This window comes from Gymnodraco acuticeps, unplaced genomic scaffold (assembly GCF_902827175.1).
Source record: "Gymnodraco acuticeps unplaced genomic scaffold, fGymAcu1.1, whole genome shotgun sequence".
Classification (NCBI taxonomy): Eukaryota; Metazoa; Chordata; class Actinopteri; order Perciformes; family Bathydraconidae; genus Gymnodraco; species Gymnodraco acuticeps.
The window spans coordinates 6959230-6985420 of record NW_022989768.1 but is presented as its reverse complement, the minus strand read 5'-3'; the positions used below and the strand labels follow the sequence as shown (position 1 = coordinate 6985420).

At 42.9% G+C, this 26191-nt stretch overlaps 1 protein-coding gene and 1 long non-coding RNA gene across 4 annotated transcripts in view; both read right to left on the bottom strand.

The window, feature by feature from the left end:
- Window positions 1-20822, bottom strand: part of LOC117547400 (AMP deaminase 3-like) — a 41960-nt gene extending 21138 nt beyond the window's left edge. Inside the window, exons 1-2 of the mRNA XM_034218127.1 lie at window positions 20803-20822; window positions 20238-20314 (exon numbers count right to left, since the gene is read on the bottom strand). Coding sequence (XP_034074018.1) covers window positions 20238-20295 — 58 coding nt within the window. The 5' untranslated portion in view covers window positions 20296-20314; window positions 20803-20822. The remainder of the gene's footprint in view (window positions 1-20237; window positions 20315-20802) is intronic.
- Window positions 20823-22051: 1229 nt separating this feature from the next.
- LOC117547818 lies at window positions 22052-25582 on the bottom strand. 3 transcript variants are annotated; one of them, XR_004569246.1, is made up of 6 exons: window positions 24807-25079; window positions 24567-24706; window positions 23257-23679; window positions 22789-22930; window positions 22598-22690; window positions 22052-22391 (listed from the first exon to the last, which is right to left on the bottom strand). It is a non-coding gene; the product is annotated as an uncharacterized LOC117547818 (long non-coding RNA). The 3 variants fall into 3 exon arrangements; XR_004569245.1 differs by having other exon boundaries at window positions 22054-22391; window positions 24573-24706; window positions 24807-25074; XR_004569247.1 differs by lacking the exons at window positions 24567-24706; window positions 24807-25079 and adding an exon at window positions 25539-25582 and having other exon boundaries at window positions 22054-22391.
- Window positions 25583-26191: the final 609 nt, after the last annotated feature.

The window sequence follows — 26191 nt, the reverse complement described above, 5'->3', positions numbered from 1 at the left end:
AAAGGTCCAGTTCAGCATGAACATTTACCGCCCCCCTCGGGGCCCTTTGTAAATATGCAAATTGACTTTTCGCACATGCCACCATGCCAAGGATTCAAATATATTTTGGTAATAGTGTGCCAGTTCTCCAAATGGGTAGAGGCCTACCCTACCAGAAAAGAAGACGCCAGAACAGTTGTAAAGTGTCTTCTCAAAGATGTTGTCCCTAGATTTGGTGTTCCAGCAGGGATTAACAGTGACAGAGGTCCAGCATTCATTTCTAAGATAACCCAGAGTCTAGCTACAGTGTTAGGGTTCAAATGGCAATTGCATGTTCCCTATCATCCACAGAGCTCAGGTCAGGTTGAGAGAATGAACTTGACTATAAAGGAAAAACTCACTAAAACAATGTTGACCACAGGACTAAAATGGGTAGACGCGCTGCCGCTAGTTCTGTGCTCAATCAGAAACTCACCAAATGCAACGACAGGGCTCAGCCCACACGAAGTATTGATGGGAAGGCCAATGTTCACAGGATCTAGTCCCCCAGTAATGCCCCACAGACTCACTCTTTTGTGGACAGAGGATTACATGACTAACTATGTCAAATATCTAACTGACATGTTGAGAAAGTTTCACAGGCAGGTGGCTGACAGGCTCCCCCAGCCTGGTGAGGAGCCCACCCACCCTTTTCAGATTGGTGATAATGTACTAATCAAATCGCTTGAAAAAGATTCTTTGTCTCCCAGGTATAAAGGTCCTTTCCAAGTATTAATAGTGACCAGAACAGCCCTGAGAGTACAAGGTAGAGCGGAGTGGATTCACGCTTCAAGATGTCGTCTCTCTCCTCTACCGGATGCTGGCGTGTGAAGGCAGTCATCATCATCGTCATTCTGGGTTTACTGTACCTGGCCAAGAAAGCCCTGCTAGATGAAGCTGTGAAAATCCCAACGACAGGTGGCGAGGGACCTCGCCCGTCTGAGGGAGAAAATAAGGTGCTCTTATCTAAGAGCGCAGACGACTTGACCACTCAGGGTCCAGACCCTGAGGGCAAAAAACACCAACGGGCAAAGAAGTGCCTAGCGACAAGGACAGGTTGTATCCAAATACCACACAGACATTCAGTATGGTGCAAGAGACACAAAGAGAGAGAAAAGGAGGGAGAATAAGGAGGATTGTCTCCCTCCCTGATCATAAGTCAGAGACTATTGCCTTTAACTGCCCAAGTTCAATATGTGACTCATCTAACTGTATTATTGTGTTTCCTGTGTCCTCAGTTTACCCAACATGGGAGATATATCCAAAAAGCCAGTACTCTTGGTTCAGGTTCGCACCAGAGGGGGTAAGGATGGCTCTTAACACCATCGAAGAAATGCCCCCAGAACTGTGGTGTAGCATGGTAGAACAGTTCGAGACACTGATAAGGAATGAGGTAAAATGTACAGTGCGGAAGCCAGATTACCGCGTTCCCAATCTAGGTGATACTGCATGCACATTTACTGGACCAAATAGCAAAACAAATGTTCCATCTACTCCACTTAAACAATCAGGAGGCGAGGTAGATTCTTCAAAAAAGGCCTTAATTACTCCTTTTAAACAAACTAAAACTAATTCTGCAGTAAGTTTAATGTTAGACTACGCACATGAACGTAATGTTAGCAACTGTTGGTTGTGCCAAAATATGCCAGAATCAATGCATTCTCCTATGTTTAGCCCAATTCCTTTCACAAAAGCTGATTACGGTTTAGTAAACTGGAATGACATAGCATCTAGAATTAGCGATGAGGCTGAGGATTGTTACACTCCTTCCTACCCCATAGACTCTGAAAAACCTTTACAGTACAAGGGCTTAGTCTCTCTCATTGTTGATACAGTAAATAAAGATTACCTGCCTGACGGTTTCAAACGTTTGATGTTTCTAAAACTAATATATATGAAGAAATACGTTAACCTAGCTTTTGAATATAGATTCCAGTTAGCTCTAGCTCAGACTAATTGTTCGGCTAACTTTACAAGTCCAACATGTACAATGCAACCACACACACCCGCTTTGTTAGTTGAAGCTTTGGTAACAGTTGTGCCCTGGTTTGGCTCTAGAACAGTGGACTCCGTTGAGGTTAAAATACATGACTGTACGCAGCCAATACCCTTAGGCAAGCCCCCTACATGTGACTGCTCAGTATATGTTCCCCCAATTGTTGTGCATGAATGGAAGAATGTGTCCATCTGCTTCCAGAATGCAGTAGGATCTCACACCTCTCCTGATGTGGGACACAGCGACTGTAACGCCATAGTGAGAGTAGATTTAGCCAGAATTCCCCTCCCACAGAGAGTTTACTTAGTTTGTGGGGACCGGGCCTATGGCTGTGTGCCATATGATGTTTTTTATGGTACCTGTTATCTAGCCTACCTAATCCCTTTAATCCGTAAAGTAGAGGCTACTGAGATTGCAGCAATACTTCCCTCTCTACACAGGAACAGCAGGTCAATTACACAAGGACAACAGATAGCTAGCCTATTCTTGCCTTGGTACGGTATTTATGTTACTCAGCAGGAAATTGTCGCATTGTCTAAAGTTGTAGAACATCATCTAAATGTATCCAACACAGCGATGTTAGCTGAACACAAAGAATTGCAGGAAGTTAGGACAGTAGCACTACAGAATCGTATGGCGCTTGACCTCCTCTTAGCTGCCCAAGGAGGAACATGCAAGGTGATAGGAAGTGAATGCTGTTCTTTCATATCTGATGCCACACCTGAAGTTATGGACATGGCTCATGATACTGCCAGGGGAATAAAAGAATTGCATGAAACTCATGGGTTTACATTTGGGGAATTAAGTGGAACTTTTGGATCTTGGGGAGCGGGGCTGGTTAAATTTGTTGTTACTGTTTCAGTGTTTATCTTGGTTGTGCTAATCCTAGTGATCTGTTTGATCACTGTGGTTAAATTAGCCATACGAAGGATTGCCAAGACTGCCCTCCAGGCCCCACAAAGGCTAGTTGGGCATTCGACTGTAAAGGACACAATATTAATGTACAATGCCGAGCTTCCGGACCCCTGGGTCTCCATCGTGATCTCCGACCCGTGGGTACCTCCATTCAGCGATTGAGATGTTGTTTAAAGTTGATATTCTGAATAAAGAACAGATGTTTTGATAATTGATTACAGTTGATACACTGGATTAAAGGACAAATGTCTGATTTTTTCCTTTTCAGGTTGTTATACAAATGAAATGTCTGATTTTGCTTTTCAGATTTTGAACAAATGTATTTGAATGAAATAAATGTATTACTAAGTGCCTTACTCTTGAATAAAGCGTAATGAAGTAAATGTAAAGTAATGTTAAAGATTGAGGACACTGTAACTTTACAGATTACAGATTGATCGATTCATCACTGTGAATTTATACCTTAAACTAGGAACCTTAGCTGGATCTCTCATGATTCTGATTTATACCTCAATTGGATTTCTCATAATCCTAAATTATACCTCAATTGATTTCTTATAATCCTAAATTATAATTGTGTTTTTAATAAGTAATTGCCTTAAAGTAAATCTTTGAGATGTAAGCTGATTTAGAATTTGTGTTTGATGAATGGGATTAACTGAGTGATAAATGATAAAAGATCTTATTTTTGAAACATATATTTTGCTATAATATTTTGTATCCCATGTGTTTATTATTGTGCCTTTTGACAAAAGATGCCAAGCACTGAAGAGAGATGATTTTTATTATGATTGACTGTGTTCAATCATGGTGTTTGAAGTGTTTTCAATCTTGTTCTACTTTTTAATGTAATGAATGTATCTGAGCCCACCCAACTCTGAAGACGCTTATTGATTTTATGTATTGACTGAAATATTCTTAGACTAATGTTAATTGGTTATCAATAGATTGATAAAAAGAGTGAATCTGTAAGAGAATATTTTAATCTGATCTGTTTATAGAGTTTACCTATAGTTTCTTAGATTCTGTGATACTGCAAACATGTGTTTGACTTATCAGTCAAAGACTCCTCTGTAAGTTGAGGTCACAGGTCAAACGCTTCTCCTATATCCATGGGGGAGGGTTGAGACCTGGCTGCATCTCTTTGAGACAAGGAGATTATTGTCTCGCATTTTGCTATTGATTAGGTAAACGCGGGCTTCTGGGAGCCCGCCTCTCCTCGTGTTGTTAGATGTTTTGTGTCTTTTGGGGCAGAGATCATGATGGTGGAGCACAGGACAGTGTGAAACTAAGTGATCTCCCCGGCCGTATTAATGTACTGTGATCAATAAAACTCTCAGTGCTTTGGCTAACGACGGTTCCAGACTCCTTCATTCTACCTCAACATTGCAACAACAGAAGTTTATCTTCACAATATCTTTCTTGATTCTTTGTACCTGAGCTGAAGTTCACTGCTGTGAGGAGTCCAGTTCTGTCTCTCACTCTCTGGTCCAGCCTGTCTGCATCACCTGGACACCTTAAACATATATATATATATATATATATATATATATATGTAAAGAACCATGTGTACAAACAATATAACTGATTCTCTTCTGTTGAACATGTTGGATTGTGTATTGTCCGAGTCAGGGTCCTTCTTATTTTACTGTAACTTTGGAAATTGTGTTACCAATGCTTACTGTTTATTTGATATCAATTTGGTAATACAATTAATAAAAACAACAAGGTTTGGGTTCGTTCTTCAGATGACTGTGACGTTAACGTGTAAGCTCAATAATGAACTCCAGCTCAACCAACCATATTGTAATATCTAAGTAATCATCTTGAAATATGATATTAATAATTGTAATATACACACATCTTATTGTGAGGCTGATTTCACATACACTACTTCGACGTTAGCTAAATAGAAAATAGCATGGATAATTTACAAAGGCTTTAAAAACACAGCAGGAGCCCAAGACAATTATAAAACTTGTCATTATTTCAGTACAGTTCAATTGGTTTTATTTTCATAAACGGTTATCAACCGTTAGTGCCAAAGCAGTAGACTATAATATATTAATTACTGCTGTAGACTACAACCACTACTTGTTTAGCTAGCATAAACTCAACAAAGCTAGCGTTAGCTGGCTGACTGACGTTATTTTGCCGTTAAACTGCACGATATAAAACGGTGGTCTTCAAAACGGATTTAATCCTCAATCACAATAATAATATTCAAAGTAATACTGGGCAAGTAATGGGCAAAATGTACCGTTGATTGATGCGCCATGTCAGCGGACTGGTAGCGACACGAACCGTTAGTCCCGTTAGCCCCGCAGTCTCAAGTCACCCGAGCCTCGTCCTTCTGATAGCTCCGCCCAGGGTCGGCGTCATGGGGGGTCATTCGCGGGCCATGCCCCCCCAAATGAGTCACTGTGCCCCCCCAACTTAGGGTGGGCAAGCCTTACCACTTTGCCGTTTTTTTTTTTTTTTTTTAATCATAAGTCAAAACGTTTCCACTAAAGGTTGTTTGTGTGAAATACATCAGAAATAAAGAATACAAATATAAAACACAGCCTGAGGTGTGCTCACTGCTGCTCTCTGATTGGTGTGTTGCTTGACCAATGACCCCCGACTTTTGTTTTGTTATCATTATGTGGCAGTGTGTTTAGATGAAAGCCCAGTGGCGATCTGTTAAACTGATTATACAGTAAAGCCATCGAAAATAATATGATATACAGTACAGTACAAGTAGCCTACTTCTGGGTCTCTGTGTTTCATTCAAGCTCGGCTCTGTGTGTGTGGCACGAGCGCATTTTGTGAGAGCGCGAGCGGTAACGTGGAATGTTGTTGTTCACATCTGGTTAGCTAGCTATGCTAACGGATATAAAGAGCTGTTTCTACACCAAGGTGGAGGAGAGTCCTCTCCTGTCAGACTGAGAAGATCGTATAACCTCAGCCAGAGGTAAGGACTCTCTCAGTGTTTAGATAGTTCACTTTAGTGTAAGTTATCTCAGTGGGTCTCAAACGGTTTGGTCACCATTTATGTAAACAAGTATTTGCGAGGAACACCTTTTATATGATCATTATAGTTATTTAAAAAATAAGAGAATAAGTGAAAAACGGGTATGAAATACTATAGGACAGTAACACAAGAATGCAGTTTAAAGGGGAGTGATTAGTAAAATATCCATAAAGAAAAAGTAAATCTGTTTACAGTTCTGTTTCATATGGGTGCTGCTGAGAGATGTAGGCTATCTATAGATCTCTTCATTTTTGCTCTCAAAGTGCACCAGATTGATGCATTTAACTTCAATATTTTAAAAATAATCTTCCCGGGGGAGCATGCCCCCAGACCCTCCTAGAGCAGGTTAGGTCCACCCCCACCTAAAACATGTTCACATGGATAGGATACTAAATACATTTGCACACTTTTTATATGGTGGCCTATGTCCATATGTTTCTGTTTTGGTGGTCGTGCCACAACCGTGCATGTATGCACACGTTGTTAGGGAAATAATTGTCCTAGACTCCTATATGACGTGCATGACCAACCCTGACGTCTGTTATCTCCTTTAAGGAGATAGGCTGCTTCAGCCATGATGTTGTTGTTCCCATTCTATGACCGGGCAACCCTAGGTCACAGATGGTGTATTGTTGTGGGTACACTGGGACACTTCCTTCTCTGTGTTTGTGGACTCCAAGGTGTCTTCGAGGCCATAAGTGTCAGACGCAAGTAACTCAGTGTTCCCAACTGTTTAGGCTATCTTCTCAAATATGTTGATTACTCTCTGTGAAACCAGTTAAATGGGCTAACGAGAGAGAGGCGCTCCAGAATTGACGTGGCAACTCTACCATGCAGTCAGATCGTGGCTGCTGTGACTTGTGATGTGAATCCTCCGGCCAAAGCTCCAAATAAACCATCAGTGTTTGACATCAAAGCTCCTGCTCTTCCCGTGTCTCCTTCATGAGTCGGTGACTCCCACTGCATTGCTACACAGAAATTTCCCCCACACAAGTCATAGGTGCGCTATAAAATAGCACTACACGCCTGCAATGTGTGTGAAAGACAATAGACTTTACAGCATGTTTTTTTAAATTGAAGTTGCGTTGGTGTTTGTGTGTTGGTTGTTGACGGCAGTGTGTGCCCCCCCCTTGGTAAATGATTGCCCCCCCCCATTCGATTTGTTCTAGAGCCGACCCTGGCTCCGCCCCTTCACTCCAACCCCCCTCCCTCCCCCCACATCTACAGGTGAAAATTACTTTTGCAACACATTTATCGCAAGAAGTGTAGCAAAAGACAAGACCGCAGATTCGTCTATTTATACTGCCACAGAGCAGATTCGTCAAGTTGTAATGACTGATTTGAGAGGTTGTAATAAATAAAGTTGCAGTTGTAATGGAAAATATATTTTAAAAATATGTATCTTTCTGCAAGTGACCTAAGTTCATTTTTTTTCTACAAGCTACAAAACTTTTTTTTTTCTTCTGTGACTTCAAATTTGGTTCACGGTTACGTGGATGTTTTTTACAAGTGTAAATTTGGTTCACAGTTACGTGGATATTTTATACAAGTGTACATTTGGTTCACAGTTACGTGGATATTTTATTCAAGTGTAAATGTATGCACACAAACTCAGATTTTTTTTCTGCAAGTGCTCACATCAGGTTTTCACGCTCTCGCATTTTGCACCATATCTACCTTCATACCTATATGGCTAGCACGAACTTCCCTACACGTTTTAGCTTAGCTTGATCTCAGGGTCGGCTCTAGAACAAATCGAATGGGGGGGGCAATCATTTACCAAGGGGGGGCACACACTGCCGTCAACAACCAACACACAAACACCAACGCAACTTCAATTTAAAAAAACATGCTGTAAAGTCTATTGTCTTTCACACACATTGCAGGCGTGTAGTGCTATTTTATAGCGCACCTATGACTTGTGTGGGGGAAATTTCTGTGTAGCAATGCAGTGGGAGTCACCGACTCATGAAGGAGACACGGGAAGAGCAGGAGCTTTGATGTCAAACACTGATGGTTTATTTGGAGCTTTGGCCGGAGGATTCACATCACAAGTCACAGCAGCCACGATCTGACTGCATGGTAGAGTTGCCACGTCAATTCTGGAGCGCCTCTCTCTCGTTAGCCCATTTAACTGGTTTCACAGAGAGTAATCAACATATTTGAGAAGATAGCCTAAACAGTTGGGAACACTGAGTTACTTGCGTCTGACACTTATGGCCTCGAAGACACCTTGGAGTCCACAAACACAGAGAAGGAAGTGTCCCAGTGTACCCACAACAATACACCATCTGTGACCTAGGGTTGCCCGGTCATAGAATGGGAACAACAACATCATGGCTGAAGCAGCCTATCTCCTTAAAGGAGATAACAGACGTCAGGGTTGGTCATGCACGTCATATAGGAGTCTAGGACAATTATTTCCCTAACAACGTGTGCATACATGCACGGTTGTGGCACGACCACCAAAACAGAAACATATGGACATAGGCCACCATATAAAAAGTGTGCAAATGTATTTAGTATCCTATCCATGTGAACATGTTTTAGGTGGGGGTGGACCTAACCTGCTCTAGGAGGGTCTGGGGGCATGCTCCCCCGGGAAGATTATTTTTAAAATATTGAAGTTAAATGCATCAATCTGGTGCACTTTGAGAGCAAAAATGAAGAGATCTATAGATAGCCTACATCTCTCAGCAGCACCCATATGAAACAGAACTGTAAACAGATTTACTTTTTCTTTATGGATATTTTACTAATCACTCCCCTTTAAACTGCATTCTTGTGTTACTGTCCTATAGTATTTCATACCCGTTTTTCACTTATTCTCTTATTTTTTAAATAACTATAATGATCATATAAAAGGTGTTCCTCGCAAATACTTGTTTACATAAATGGTGACCAAACCGTTTGAGACCCACTGAGATAACTTACACTAAAGTGAACTATCTAAACACTGAGAGAGTCCTTACCTCTGGCTGAGGTTATACGATCTTCTCAGTCTGACAGGAGAGGACTCTCCTCCACCTTGGTGTAGAAACAGCTCTTTATATCCGTTAGCATAGCTAGCTAACCAGATGTGAACAACAACATTCCACGTTACCGCTCGCGCTCTCACAAAATGCGCTCGTGCCACACACACAGAGCCGAGCTTGAATGAAACACAGAGACCCAGAAGTAGGCTACTTGTACTGTACTGTATATCATATTATTTTCGATGGCTTTACTGTATAATCAGTTTAACAGATCGCCACTGGGCTTTCATCTAAACACACTGCCACATAATGATAACAAAACAAAAGTCGGGGGTCATTGGTCAAGCAACACACCAATCAGAGAGCAGCAGTGAGCACACCTCAGGCTGTGTTTTATATTTGTATTCTTTATTTCTGATGTATTTCACACAAACAACCTTTAGTGGAAACGTTTTGACTTATGATTAAAAAAATAAAAAAAAACGGCAAAGTGGTAAGGCTTGCCCACCCTAAGTTGGGGGGGCACAGTGACTCATTTGGGGGGGCATGGCCCGCGAATGACCCCCCATGACGCCGACCCTGCTTGATCTTACCCATATCAGTGATGTGTGGCCTCTGGTAAATTCAATTCAATAGATCTGGCAGCTTTTCTGGGTTACATTAGTTGTTGCTTACCATAGATATGTAAAGCTATAAAAGTTATTATTGTTAGCATAGCAAAGATTTAAAGAGCCTGTGACAGCATCCCAACAACTGTTGTGCAATGAAATATTGGGCTACTAGTAATCTCGAACCGTCAGTTTAAAAAAGAAAAAGCGATACCGTTCCGTTAAATATAAATAATTTCGAACATCGCGGGGAAATTCCTTCGACTCATTTTGAAGTTTTGGGAGAAGCCGGAAGTGACGTCATTGCGGGAACGCTTCACTGTGCAGCGAGAGAGCCAAACACGGACAAAGTGTGTTGTCATGCGTAGAAATGGTGAATTACTGAGTTTAGGCACGTTAATAACGTTTTAATGAAGTTGACTACAGTATATTCATATTTGTCAGTGCTTTCATGTCAATTCGGCGAACATAAACATAAATGATCGTGGTGAAGATGATTACATTAGGATAAAAAATCGGTAGTGAGAGCTACTGAATTTCCTCCCGTAGGATGTGATATAAAAACAAATCGATTATTTTTGTAGTTGTAAACTCAAGTGGATGAAACTACATGTATTAGTGCTTTCATGTCAATTCGGCGAACATATGATAGATTAAATGATCGTGAGAATGATGATTACAAATCGTTTGTTTGTGCCGGTCTGCATTTCCTGATGAGAAAACAAACCGATGCTTTTTGTAGTTGTAGTACACCAACATAGATTAAACGTGTGTTTTTTTCACCACAATGTTGGGGAAATTAATGGATAAAATGCACGGATTATTATTATTATTATTCCCACTCCGATCGGGACACTAGGTCCACCGTTTCCCCGCAGCGAGGCTCCCCCCGTTGACAGTTTACGTGGGCTGGGTGCAGTCGCGGACTGGCCATCGGGACGAATCCCGATGGCCGGTACCGAAGTGGGCCGGTCGGATAAATCACTAGCACATCCCCCATAGGCGGCGCGTGAGGCTCAGGTTTGGGAAGGCTAAATAACTTTTTTTACCTGACGCTGCCCGCCTCCGGCGTCTATAGAAAAGAGATCAACTCAGTGTGCGGAGTTTAAATCTCTCAAATCATATTACAGGATAAAGGAAATACAGTTTAAACTGCCGTAGGCCTATGCAGAGAAGACGCCGACGTGTCGCACTTATCATTCATATTACATCATCAATCAGATCATCGATCATATAATATCATAATACATCATATATTTCCTTATCTGCCGTGTCTGGCCGTGCAACACTTACAGTGTCACATACTGTATGCAGAAGTATTGTTTTTAGCAACACATTATGTTGACGAAACACTCGAGTCAAATGTAATTAAAGTCAGATCCACTCGTGTCTTAGACGTGAACGCGCTCTCAGCTGGTGAGAGAAACCCTGGCTTGATTTACCGAGTTGATAACCAGCGTCGTAGGACCGCTTAGCGAGATCTCGTTTGTTGTTGTTAGTTTGTTTGTTACTCAAACATATCCAGGGTCTGTTGAACTGGCTTCGTAGTACAGGGCACAGGTGGCTGCATAGCAGCGCTAATGTCAAAGACACAGACATTGCATTATATTTGTATTTTACCAGGATGCAGTGACACAAATATTTACATTTACTATCTACAGCACCCGCCGCCCCTGACATCCCCCACTCGCCCCTGACATCCCCCACTCGCCCCGTTGACAACTTACTAGCGGTACAGAAGTGGGCCGGTCGAGAATCCCGGGATGATTTTTAGTCCCATTCCACCACTGGCTACATGACCGTATGATCGCCCATATTGACGCACCTAATTCCTAAACTTCTAACAGATACAACATAAACCGATCCTCCAGCCTCATATGAGCTCTCAGACACGTTCAAAATTAAACTGTCTGAGCTGTCTGAGCTTGCTGCTGTGTGCACCATCGTGCATTTACATGCAGATGCTGGGATCCTGAACGGTGCAGCTGGAGCGCTGTGCCCGCAATGACGTCACACGTAATTTGGCGGGACTTGAAGAATCCCCGAGCAGATCCAGGAAATGGTCAACATTGAAGGGCAGATTAATAGTTATCAAAGTACAAATATCCAAAATCAGTTCAGTAACGGTTTTCAAGTGGACAATATTTACTCAAATTGATGGGTTTGGATGATGGGGGAAACTCGTGTCACAGGCTCTTTAACTTCGCATGTCCTGTTCTTGTCAAGGAGAGACTCTGAGGCATGAACTCAATTGCACGACTCAGATAGTGTTCTCAAAAAATAAAGACTTTACTGGAATTTAGCACAGTAATCAAAACAAGGAAAACAAATATACTCTTTCGAGGAAAACTAGCAAGTGATCAATGAGGTAGATCCGTGGGAAGTCCGTGAGGTAATCAGGAACGTGGGTCATAGTAAGACAACGAACTGACAATGAACAGGAGGAAGCTACCACAATATATACACAGGTAAAGGGGACACAGGTGGAAACAATCAGGGCGGGGAAACCAATCAAGGACGCAGGAGACAGAAGGGGGCGGGGAGCGTGGAGGCCTGAAATGAGAGGGATGATTAATTAAGGGAATAAACAAAGCACATGGCAAAGGGACATGACAAAACTAACATAAAGAATACACTTTCACTATTAGTTTCCTAGACATGACAGTACCCCCCCTTCTAGGGACGGCTCCTGACGGCCCAGGCTCCTCTGAGTTGAGGCGGTCAAAATCCTCAATGAGGCTTTTATCTATGACGAAGCGGGAAGGAATCCATATCCGCTCCTCAGGACCATAACCCTTCCAGTCAACCAGTAGCTGTCGCCCTCTACCCCTTTTCCGACTAGCCAATATCTTCTTGACGGTGTAAACCGGACCTCCATCAATCATCCGGGGGGGGGGGGGGGGGTTTGGCGGTGGGAACCATAGCGCTTTCCTTCAAGGGTTTTAGTTTCCCTACATGGAAGGTGGGATGTACTTTCATGGACCTGGGAAGCCGTAGTCTCACTGAAACCGGGTTGATGACCTTGGTGACGGGAAAAGGACCCACAAACCGGGGAGCCAATTTACGGGAGAGTACGTGGAGGGGAAGGTCTCGTGTAGAAAGCCAGACTTTTTGGCCTGGCTGGTATACAGGAGCTGGTCGGCGTTTTCGGTCTGCTGCTCTTTTCACCAGTTGTGAATTCCTGCAGAGGATCTTCCTAGCCACAGCCCACACGCGCCGACAATGCCTGACCAGCGCGTGGGCAGACGGGACCGTGACCTCCCTCTCCGTGGCTGGGAACAGTGGCAGCTGGTAGCCATAAACACAGTGAAATGGGGACAGGCCCGTGGCAGAAGTAGGGAGGATGTTGTGCGCATACTCAACCCAGGTGAGGTGCTCGCTCCAGGAGGATGGATTCTGGGACACCAAGCAGCGCAAACAGGTCTCCAGTTCTTGATTTAGGCGCTCTGTCTGGCCGTTAGACTCCGGATGGTATCCTGACGAGAGACTGACCGTGGCACCGATGAGGCGGCAGAACTCCTTCCAGAAGCGTGACACAAACTGGGGGCCCCGGTCGGAGACAATATCCTTTGGGAAACCATGAAGCCGAAACACATTATGCATCATGACCTCAGCCGTTTCCTTCGCTGAGGGCATCTTGGGCAAAGCAATGAAATTTGTCATTTTAGAAAAACGGTCCACTACCGTAAGAACTGTGGTTTTACCTCTAGAGAGGGGCAGGCCAGTGACGAAGTCCATGGAGATCTCTGACCAGGGTCTGTTGGGAATAGGGAGTGGTTGTAATAGTCCTATTCGCGCCCTGGAAGAGGTCTTGTTTCGAGCGCAGACAGGGCACGCCTCCACATGCTCCTTCACCTCCTTCTCCATGGATGTCCACCAGAAACGTTGTTTTATGATGAACATAGTTCTCTTGACTCCAGGGTGACAGGTGAGCAGCGAAGTGTGAGCCCAATGGATCACCTGTGGTCGCTCGGCCTCCTGAACGAAAAGCCGGTTAGGCGGGCAACCCCTTGGTGCAGGAGCTCCAGCATTGGCTCGTATTACCTCCTTCTCTACTGACCAAGTCAGCGCTCCTACCACCCGGTTTAATGGGATGATGGGTTCCGGCTCCTTGACTGCAGGCACAGGGTCAAACAGACGGGACAGAGCGTCAGGCTTGACATTCTGAGACCCCGGCCTGAAGGAAAGAACAAAGTCAAAACGGTTGAAAAACAAGGTCCACCTAGCCTGGCGGGAGTTCAGTCTTTTGGCCTTTCTTATATATTCCAAGTTTTTGTGATCGGTCCAAACCACGAAAGGATGCTCGGCTCCCTCCAACCAATGCCTCCACTCTTCCAGTGCCAGCTTCACGGCCAGCAATTCACGGTTTCCCACGTCGTAATTTCTCTCTGCTGGGGAGAGCTTCCTGGACAGGAAAGCGCAGGGGTGAAGTTTGTTGTCCTTCTGTAGTCGCTGGGAGAGGACCGCTCCCACCCCTTCGTTGGAGGCATCCACTTCTACCACAAACTGACGAGTGGTGTCCGGCAAGGTGAGTATGGGAGCAGAGGTGAACATTCCTTTAAGCCGAGAAAAAGCCTCCTCAGCCTGAGGAGACCACAAAAAAGGCACTTGAGGGGACGTGAGGACATGAAGAGGGGCTGCAATAGCACTGAACCTCCGCACAAAACGTCTGTAAAAATTTGCAAAGCCTAAAAACTGCTGCACTTTCTTACGAGAGTCAGGGGTAGGCCAACAAGCTACTGCGCTAACCTTCTCTGGGTCCATCCTAACCTGACCTGGCGAAATGATGAAGCCCAAGAAAGTGACTGTCTCTGCATGGAATTCGCATTTTTCTGCTTTGACAAACAACCCATTCTTGAGCAGCTCTTGTAGAACCTGGCGGACATGTTGTTTATGGGTGTCAAGGTCAGGGGAGTAGATCAGAATGTCGTCCAGATATACAAAAACGAAACGGTTCAGAAACTCCCTCAGCACGTCGTTGATCATAGCCTGGAACACAGCAGGAGCGTTTGATAATCCAAATGGCATTACACGGTATTCATAGTGGCCTGAAGGGGTGTTGAAACCCGTCTTCCATTCATCACCCTCCCTGATCCTGACTAAATGATAAGCATTACGCAGGTCTAACTTGGTGAAAACCTTGGCTCCCTGAAGCTGCTCGAAGGCTGACGAGATGAGAGGAAGGGGGTACCGGTTCTTAACCGTAATGTCATTGAGATGCGAGTAGTCAATACAGGGCCTAAGAGACCCATCCTTTTTCCCAAAAAAAAAACCCCCGCTCCTGCTGGTGATGAGGAAGGGCGAATAAGGCCTGTTTTGAGGGAGGCATCAATATAGTCCTTCATGGCCTCTTTCTCAGGTCCTGAAATAGCATATAGTCGACCCTTAGGAATTGTAGACCCAGCAATCAGGTCGATAGCACAGTCATAGGGGCGGTGAGGCGGAAGAGTCAGAGCCTTGGATTTACTGAATACTTCACTTAAATCGTGGTAGCAGGAAGGGACTGAAAGAACATCAGGAAAATATATTTCTGGGATAGTTCCCTGCCTAACCCTCCCAGTGTTACCTCTTCTGTCAATCTCCGCTACCTGCTTAACACAGTGATCTCTGCAATTCTTTCCCCACCCCTCCACCCTCCCAGATTGCCAATCAATGTGAGGGTTATGAAGTTTCAACCAGGGAAACCCCAAAATGAGTGGATGTTGAGCTGAATTAAACAAGTGAAATGACATTGTCTCGTGATGGTTATCATCACATCTTATTTCTAAAGGCTCTGTTTGGTGAGTCACTTTAAACAACAGCCGCCCATCGAGAGCACTCGCTTCAAGAGGCTGGGGTAGAGGTTTAGTTTTTATGTCCAATTTTTTAACTAAACCCCAATCCATCAGACTTTCGTCTGCCCCTGAGTCAATGAGTGCACCATGAGTAACCACATTGTCTCTGATTTTTACTTGGATGCCGGTCAGGGTGCGAGGAGGAAAGTCAGAAGAAGAGATCCGGCTCACCAACGTACTCCTCTTTATTGGTGAGCCTCCTCTTTTACCGGACAAGCCGCTTGTGGATGTCCGCGCTGCCCGCAGTAGAAGCACAGACCCTCCTTTAATCGACGCTGACGTTCTGCCATCGAAAGCTTGGCGCGGCCCAACTGCATTGGCTCCTCCACGGAGCCAGGGGGCGCTGTTGTCCGGAACGCCGGTGAGGGGTGACGGGGCCTTCAAGAAGAAGTAGTATCCAGTGGCGAGAGTCTCCTCTGGGGAGGCGGATCAACCGCATCCTTGGATTTATTCCTTCTCCTCTCCGTCAAACGATTGTCTATCCGTATTGCCATGGATATGACAGAGTCCAAGTCAGCGGGCAGATCGAGAGGCGCCAGCTGGTCTTGTAGGGAATCCGAGAGACCGCTGACGAAAGCGTCAAACAATGCAGCGGAGTTCCAGCCGCTATCGGCTGCCATAGTCCGGAACTCGATGGCGTAGTCAGCCACACTCCGCTGATGTTGTTTCAGCTTAATCAGAGCCCGAGCTGCTTCCCTGCCCGGCGTGGTTTGATTGAAGATCTTTCTCATAGTGTCTATGAAGTTTTCCAGAGACCCGCAGATGGGGGAGCCTCGGGACCACTCTGCCGTAGCCCACGCTGCTGCTCGGCCGGAGAGATGGGAGATCATGAAAGCCACTTTGGAATTGTCCGTGGGAAAAGCAGCCGGTTGGTGGTGATGGTGTAACTCACACTGCACAATGAACGTCCGGCAGCCCTCCGAGTCTCCGGAGTATTTTTCGGGTGGAGCCAGACGCATGGAAGTACTGTGCGGCTCAGTAGACCGGTTGGGATCGGAACCGGTCGCCGCCGGAACCGGGGGAGTCGTGGGAGGAGAAGCAGCCTGCAGGTGAGTGAGCACACGCTGGACCTCAGCTGCCAGCAGATTCACCTGGGTTGTCACCGATGATTGTAGTTCCCCGTGGCTGTTGGATAGGTGCTGCACTCCGTGCTGTATGGCGACCATCTGCTCTTCTTGTTGCCCAAGACGTTGGCCCTGAAAGCGGATGGCGTTCTTTAGCTGGTCTGAGTCGGCTGAGTTCATTTTAATGGTCAGTTCGTACTGTCAAGGAGAGACTCTGAGGCATGAACTCAATTGCACGACTCAGATAGTGTTCTCAAAAAATAAAGACTTTACTGGAATTTAGCACAGTAATCAAAACAAGGAAAACAAATATACTCTTTCGAGGAAAACTAGCATGATCAATGAGGTAGATCCGTGGGAAGTCCGTGAGGTAATCAGGAACGTGGGTCATAGTAAGACAACGAACTGACAATGAACAGGAGGAAGCTACCACAATATATACACTAGTGCTGGGGGGAAACGATTATTTTGAAAACGATTAATCGGGCGATTATTTGATCGATTAGTCGACTAATCTAACGATTATTTTTCTGTTGTTCAATTCATAAAATACGTAATGTAAAAAAAATTTTTTTTCACGATACTGTGTCTCAGGGGATCTTAATATTTAAGAACCTATTAATGTGTTATACCAGATTAACGGAAATAATCTCAGCTAACTGACGATACAAACCATGTTTACCAAAACAAAACACAAGTCTCATAAGAAGCATCTAAATGACCCCTGAGCGAAAAATGCTAACGGACATTGGCACAGAACTCAAGATAAAAGTACCCTTATTACTTATCGTAGCTGCACATACAATATATCCGATTAAAGCTGAGACTCCACAGATTATGTAGGTATATAGTATCATCACTGAGTGATCCGGACTCGCGACAGGGGAAGCAAATACAGTCATCACAACACGTACCTTCACAGAGCTTCTCGGGAGATCGTCTCACCACCGTAATCTGATCAAAAGACGTGTTCAATGGCAATAAAATGAGAAAAAACGCGGCTGAATCGGTTAATCCATAGGTTTTTAACGTCTATGTATAAAAAAATGATTGAATTTATAATCCATAATTCCATTTTATGTAAAAATCGGAGAGCAAATGCTAGCTGCTAATGGTAGCCACCACAGCTAGCTGCTGCTTCTGCTAGGCTATGCAGCAGTCTCAGTGAGATATAAATATATAAATATCTTTGCGTTTTGGACTAACTTTAAAATATTCCCATGCTTTTGAAGACCTAGGGCGAGATGTTTTCGTTTGGGGGCTTCGTGCGCAATCCTGTGAGGAGGAGGTGGTAGCCGTTTCAGTCTCCATTGTGTTTGAAGTGCGATTGCGAACTGCTTGTTGCTTTGGGTGACCCACGTGTGTGTAGCGACGCGTCGACGCGGAAATATGTCGTCGACGATATTTTGAAGTCGACGACGACGACGCGTCGCTACAGCACTAATATACACAGGTAAAGGGGACACAGGTGGAAACAATCAGGGCGGGGAAAACAATCAAGGACGCAGGAGACAGAAGGGGGCGGGGAGCGTGGAGGCCTGAAATGAGAGGGATGATTAATTAAGGGAATAAACATAAAGCACAGGGCAAAGGGACATGACAAAACTAACAAAGAATACACTTTCACTATTAGTTTCCTAGACATGACAGTTCTATTACCATGACAACTATGAACGACGATATCAACGATGCTGATTGATTGTAATAGTTTTTTTGATTTTGTTCTGTCTTTCTAAGGTTATATTATTTATTCATACATGTATTCATTAATTTGTATTAATTCTAATTGAATTAATAATCTCTGAAAGATGTATCATAATAAGAATCTGTTTGAACATGTTTCACATACAAGAAATTCGCATTTTTTGTATTGTGAGTGAGATACATTTAAAGTGAATTATAAAATGTATAAAAAATACTATTGGACATAAGTTCAATATATCGGAATACAACATGAGCTTTGCAGTTTTCAGAAATTATAATTCTATGCAGGAATGTGCAAAATGGTACAAGGATTGTGCAAAGGTTGACAGTACAAATTATTACAAAAATTATGCAATGTACAGATAAAGTCCCAAAGAAGTGCGTGAATGTAATGCAAATCATTTAGGTATTTGCAAATGTGTTATTAATGGGTCATTTAGTCCAAGCTGCTCTGCACTCAGTGATCTCCCCGGCCCCACACATGCTGTCTAATTTTGTCACTGATCATCTCAGCTGCATGCAGACTCCTTTCGGTTGACCATTTGCCTATAATAAAAGGTGATGTGCAGTAATGCAAAGAAAAGCAGACTTAACGTTTTGCCCATCATCTTGTATTGCATCTATATACCTTGAATGAGTTCTGCACTTACCTTCAGTGCCGCTCATAGCCATATCTGGGGGTGTTGTCGTTGTAGAGGGAAGCACTGTACACATTTAGTGGCAATTTCATCTACCTGGGTCTGACCCAGTCAATCTATGAGTCTACAGAGGCATACAGTTATAGTTGTGTTGTCCTTACTGCATATCTCTCTCTATTTTAAGGAGCAGAGCTACTAATCCTGAGAGTAAGTCAACAGGCTGTCAACAAAGAAAGGGCCACACTCAGAGTGGACAGAGCCTGCTGCTTTCTGCTCTATTCATCTCTTGCTCTCTCTTTTACTGCCCCCCCCACCCCCCTCCTTCAGACACAATCACACAAGAACTCAGTGTGCACACAAAGTAGAGAGAAAACTCTCTACCTCTGTGGCGAAGAGGCTTCACAACCAGGTATTCGTCACATATGCCATTTTTATTCACTAAGTCATATGTTACGATCATTATTTTCTTTAGTGAACCTCCAGTAAACTGGGTATGAAGTCTGAGAACATTCTCAGTTGCCCCTTCATATCTGTTATTCCCTTTCTTCTTAGCTCTGTTTTTTCTAGGCTCTGACAACCAAAAAAACAAACAAATCCAGTTTGAATTTCCGAGCAAAAGTCTTTCTAAAGGGAAACAATTGCCCTCAGAATGTATTATCCTACTTTACACTCTCAGATTACTAATCCAATTTGTGTGAAAGCAAAGACAAATACCTCCAATGTGTTATCTTTACATGATACAGATGGATTATATTTATATTTCTATACTTGCTTCCGAGCTATTTACTAGTGGTCAGTGGCCAGACTGACTGTTTACATAAATAGTGAGAACAATATTTTAGCATTTTGGTTCTTGTGCTGTTTAACCAGCAGAGTAATAATAATAATAATATATATGTATATATCCTTTATTTAACCAGTAAAAGTCTCATTGAGATTAACATTTATTTTTCAAGAGCGACCTGGCCAAGAGGGCAGCATGAACAATGTTACAACATAATAATAATAATAATAATAATGAATTGTCACTCCCAAACTTGGCACCCCAGTTACACAGGAAATAACAACTATTATCCAGCATTCACAGGAGACTTTCTCTCATTGGACTAAGTGTCTGGTTTAGAAAAGATCGGATCAGATGGCTGAGAAATGCAGTTATAGTCTCTCTCTGCAGAAGGCGTTATTTGGCACTAATGTGGGAAGCATCTTAATGGTGCTCACTCTGAACAAAATAAATGGCCATTACCCAACCACTCATAGCCCTACTGTATCTCAGACTCAGCTCTCTGTATTTTGCTGTCTTTATCTTGTCTTTTTTTATCTTTTCCCAGACACGTCACTGTTGTTAATGGCTGTACACCCAAGTTAGCTCTTTGTCAAAGTCATATCTGAAAGAAAAGTCAACAACAGAAGAGAAAGCCATTTACATTACAGAGAGACAGGGATGAGACTAAGAAAATAAGGAAGCTCACTCTTTCCCAAGCAAGGACTTGACTCCTGCTGTAAAAGGGGCGTGTCTCCTCTTCTCATCTTTCTCAGCGGCCAGAGCCTGGGGAAGAGTAAACATAAAAACAAAGGAATTCACCAATGAATTTAAAGCAGCACTCCTCACTCCTCTACAGTCGGACACATTTCCTGTAAGTCTAGATGCAGGGTTTTTAATTGCATTGATGAATATCTTTTTAATATTTATACAAATAAACTAGTTACCAGTAACTACATTTATTTATTTATACATAATTTAGAATCAGTAATATTTGTTTATATCAATTTGACACCGATTCATTTTGTATTGTATAATAATTGTCATGTTACATTTTTATATTATTGTTTTATACATCTGAAATAAATCGAATCAAATCATATCAAAAAAATCTCACAGACAGTACAACGAAACTGCGTAAATTATTACATAAACATTTAATTTGGCTAAATGTAGGTTAAGAAGACAGACAAACCTAATGTAAGTGATATTTTCATTGTCAATCATCAGTGGTCACCCTAGAGACTAACATTATGTCAAATAAGCGTACTCACCTCCTGAGGCTCTGCTGTCTCTCAAGTCTGTATCAAATGTGCACATGTTCCTTTAAAGAAACATCCAAGTCATGCTGTGCTCTTATTATGACTTGAGTAGATGAAATCTCATCCACCACCCTGCAGTGCTCATCACTCCACCCTTAACTCTTTCGTTGCCGCAACTTTTTACAACAACATCAGCCTAACAAATAAAGAGCTCAGCCATCATGGTGATTTGTTTCTCTTTCACTACTTTAGTATTACAATTATTGATGGATATAGAAGAAATTGTTTAACAAATTGGTCAATATGTGAAATATAACTGTTTCCCTGTTATGTCTCTTCTTTCTTTGAGACTCATCTTGCCCTCTTGTGAATGTTCTGTTCATTTGCAGGACATTTAGCTAATACAAGACATGCAACAGTGAGGGGTGCCCTTTTAATTGGATAGTAAAGCACCCAGATATTGTTCTAAACTGTATTAAAGTAAACAGGTATTATCTTGAACTGTATTGAAGTGAACATGTATTATTTGGGACTGTTTAAAGTAATCCTATATATCTAAACCTTCTTACTTACACTCCATGACCCAGAGACCCTGACACACACACATACACCTCCTCCTGTCTTCATGCAGCACACACACATAAACTCCTTAACCCAGATATCAGCAACACACACACATATGCAGAGACGTGCACACATAGACTCTAGGTAGTGCTTGAGCACCTGCCCGTTTTGCCCTCTTGACAGCAATGTGCCCTTTTGAAAGTTCTTTTTTTACAGTTTTCTTTTTTTCTTTTCTTTTTTACAGTGTAAAAACTGTGGCTCATGGTAACATCGATCAATTCTGGATTAAAAGCTTCTAATATATACAACAATGCCCCAAATGCGCGTTGTAATTTTGTCAGACATCCCCACACGTGCCCCGCGGCACTCCCATATGTATGGAAAGCCTCAAGTGCCACTATTCGCCCGTTTAAAACGCGCTTTTTTGTAAAAAACGCACGTTTTTCGCGTCAAAAACGCGCGTTTATTTGATCAAAAAAACATGCGTTTATTTGATCAAATAAACGCGCGTTTTTTTAATATGATAATGTTAGCATATAGTTGAGTTTGGCGACTAGGCTCGGGCATCATCACTCCATAGATATACATAGCACGATGAGTGATGATCAAATAACTAACCCCCGAGCCTACAGGTGGAAGCTGGGGTGGTGGTGGGGCAGCGAGCAGCAGCGACGTAGAGGTAGCTGCGGCAATAGCAGCAGCAAGCAATGCATGGAGAGAGATCTGGCAGGTTAAATAGAGCGGCATATTAAGGAGACTCTGTTTGGTTGGTTGTAGAGTGGCAAGGGGGCGTTATGTATGAATGCAGCATAAGTGCTCGAGTTGACTGCCTGAACTAGCTCGCAGGCTTCGCCCCATTTCAGTGCGTATATGAGCCCGAAGAGCATGGCAAAAGCTGTCGCAACCGAGGGCAAGCCGCTGAGGACCTCTGTTCCTTCGATGAGAACCTTGACGTCTTTGGGTCGATGAAGCTGATCCTCTTTCCCAGTGTCAAAGGCTTCCATTGTTGCCTGCTCCAGTTCTCCAGCCTCAGCGTCCTGCAGATCATGCAAAAAAAAGGGGAATGGATGAGGACCACAGAGTGTAGTTCAACAGGCCTGAGGCGTCAGTTCAGTCGGCCCAAGAGGAAAGCTCAGGAGGTCATCACAAATGACTATCTTTCTAACCAAGCAGTTATTTGCATGCAGTACAAATATGTTTTCTTTTATGAACAAACTTCTTGTGAGTGAGTCGGAGGTCTTACCTGGAATTCTTTGATGAGATGGTCAACAGGTTCACCCAGGTAGATCATTAGAGATTTGAGGATGCATTCTCTTCTGATGGCGATGTCCACAGTCTGAGTAAGAACAGAGATATATATATATAATAAATTAAATGCAAATAAAGGAGGATTCAGCCACTGATCCCACAGATAAAAAACTCATTCATAGATACCTCATCCAAAACCTGCAAGATCCCGGTGGTCTTCTGTTTCACAACTCCTCCCCTGCTCCTGATGACCTGAGTGTTTGTCCAACTGCGCCAAGAACTTTGTCTCCAATGGAATTGTTGTTATGCGCATTAACTCAGCATTTACCTAGAAAATATAAGCAGCATAGAAAACAAAAAATACTAAGAATTTATAATACACATGTTTTTTTATAAAGAGCCAATGGTTTGATTAAAAGTACTCCAAGTCAGCTTGTATGAATGTAACATTTAAATTAATTAATCCACATATTTATTGAAAACCACCACCAAATAAAGACACTAAGAGTAATAGATGTAAAGCTTATATTGTGATATATATTAAAAAATAAACGTCAACATATTTGCCTCGGCTGTCTATAGTTGTTAGTTAGTTGGGCCCTCAATTCTTCTCCACTACAGGCTTACAATCAAGGGTTTCATCAAAATAATTACCTCTTCCATGTGAAAAAGTGCAGGCCACCGCTCCAAGAAGCCTTCAATGCTTGGCCTCCGATGCACTATTTCTTGTCTTCAGTATCCAAACGCCTTCGCCATCTTTTCTTTTATTGATTGCCGGTTGTTTCTTTTCTGTTGTTCAGACAAAAGGGAAATTGTCTCTTGCTCCATGCTTTCTGGAGTCTCACCGAGGCGGTGCTAGGCGAGACTTCTTTGCTGGCTGGGTTGATCGTGATGGCTGTGGTGGAGGCCTTTGTCCCGAGGTGTATCTTAATCTTGTGGCAGATGGAGATGGAGGCCACTGTAGTGATGATGGTCCTCTGGTCCTTTGCGGTGAAGGCCCTTGAGCCACGGTAGATCTTGACCTGGGGGCAGGGACAGATGGAGGTTCTTGCTGCTAGGCCCAGGCAGCTGTGAAATCTGAAAAAAAATATAGGACAATAATTACTACTAAGTTTGTTAAAATAAAGTTCAAGTGGAATGTTTCTCAAGCACAAATAACAATGCACAACTCAAAATAAAATGATCTCTCTCTCTCTGGAGGAGGAGGAGGAGGAGGAGGAGGAGGAGGAGGAGGAGGAGGAGGAGGAGGAGGAGGAGGAGGAGGAGGAGGAGGAGGAGGAGGAGGAGGAGGAGGAGGAGGAGGGTGTGAGAGATAGAAAGAGAGACGTTGTTAGTATTTGGTGCTAGCTCGGAGCTAACGGAGATTAGAAGCCGTTTCAACAATAAGGAGAGGGAGAGCTCTCTCCTGTGGGAGTGAGAGAGATAACGTCAGCTCAGGGAGGTTTGGTCATCATTTCCATCTATGTAATATTAGTTGTATATAAAATGAGTTAATAAATCATTCCACTGTGTGCAATAGGTCAGTACAAACTAAAAAACACAATTTGAAAGGGGAGTGATTAGTAAAATATGCATAAATAAAAAGAAAGAATGCAGACTAGGTAAGATAAAGATAGGAGAGAGGAGTTGATCAAATATGTGTTATTGCTTGTGAGCAAGCAGGATTTTTGATGATTGAAATATATACTAGTACCCCCCCTAGAGGATGTGAGGTCATCACAAATAAAACAGGTTCACATGGATAGGATACTAGATAAGTGTGCACACTCATTATATACACTACACATTTTTCTTGGATTTATTAACACTATAGTCCCTAATATATTTGTAGAAAGGCAGGAAATGGAATTAAATTGAGAAAATGTTTCATTGCCCCCTGTTTTGTGTCCCCCCCCCCACTTCGCAAACCAAAGTTACACCCTTACACCCACACAATGCAAGTACACTATTACTGTAATATTTACATTTACCTATCTTCAAATGGATCCTTGTTGCTGTATTCTTCTTCTTCAGGAGAGTAGAAGCCTCCAGGTTCTGATGCTCCATCTCCACTGCTGCTAGTGTTACAAGTCCGCTGTGCAGAGCTGGTAATCAGATAATAAGCCTGTTGATCAGGAGAAAAGAATGAAGCAGAGGGAAAGTTGCTGCCGTTTGTGTGGTCGTTCTAGCCAGAATGTATTAAACAAATTAATAAATTCACTTACAAATTATATCTGTTTTCTCTATTTATCATTCTTTGTGTAACCGGTCTGGATTGACGCCACATGTATCTCTGCGTTGTGTCGAATGAAAACGACGTCCTTCTTGTCAACCAGGTTTATTATCTGTGCAAACAGAATATAATGACAGCAGGAAATGGCTTCACCAGCTTTCTACCTCAATACTTCGCCTCAGTGAGGCCTGAAGCTAACTGAGAATGTAAACATACATTTAGCAAATCAAAATAACCGTATGACATATGTGTCTCTAATAAAAAATGGACATAAATCCACATGCCATATTATGACTTTGATGAAGGATTAAAGCCTTTTTAATTTACAGTATATAATACAGTGATTACAGATAACACACACAACCCGGTCGACTGTACTCACTTTAACATTGCTGTTGTACAGGCACACTATTAGCATAGCATTAGCGCTTTAGCATTTAAATAATATGAACAATTATGACCTCAGACCAGCATTTCACATATTTATACAAACAGAATAAACTTGAAATGTAAGCCAAACTAGTGCAAGGGAGTCATACACATGGTAACATGGTAGAGCCCTACATTATTCAGGGAGCAACAGCCTGCGCTAAAGAAGCTAGTGGACGCCATTAGCCACACGCTAGTGGCGTAGCTCACAGAATGACATTAAACTACACATAAAACAGTTTCAAACACACTTCTTTGATCGAAATATGACATAATCTGTGTCCACACTACTAACCTGTTGAACAGGAGAAATGAATGAAGCAGATGGGAACGTTGCTGCCATGTGTCTGGTATGGAAGCAAACAAGAGACAGAAGTAGCCTATTTGAATTGTATTAGACACCGAATTTATAGCATTGAAAATAATTACTTTGAAAATCATGTATCTGAATGTTTTTGCTCCGAATTTACCTATGTGAAATAAAAATGTAAAAATTCAAGTGAAAAAAATTCGAATGTTCAAATTCAGATCCCAAAAATTCAAGTGAAAAAAATTCGACGTCAAAAAATTCGGTGTATAAAATTCGATGTCCAAAATTGCGATGCAGCATCATCCGGGCTACTCAGACAGGATAAGCAATCGAGCCCTAATGCAATCAAACCGACTTCTGGCCTATCAGAGCACGGCTTTGTCCGTCATGTGATCACAACAACCTGGGAGAAAAATGACGGAGAACAGCGGGGCTCGCTGCTCGGGTAAGTTTGTGCTCTTTATTTTACAAGCAGTGAGGGCTCGACAGCATTTGTATCTTACATTAGCTAGCTAAATGAGTGAAGTAGCCTTGTGCCTTGCTGTTAGCAAGCTCCGTAGTTATCATTAATTGAAGTGAATCACAACGTTAGGTGCAGCACCAGCTGCACCTACAGAACTTAGCCCATGCTGGGCATA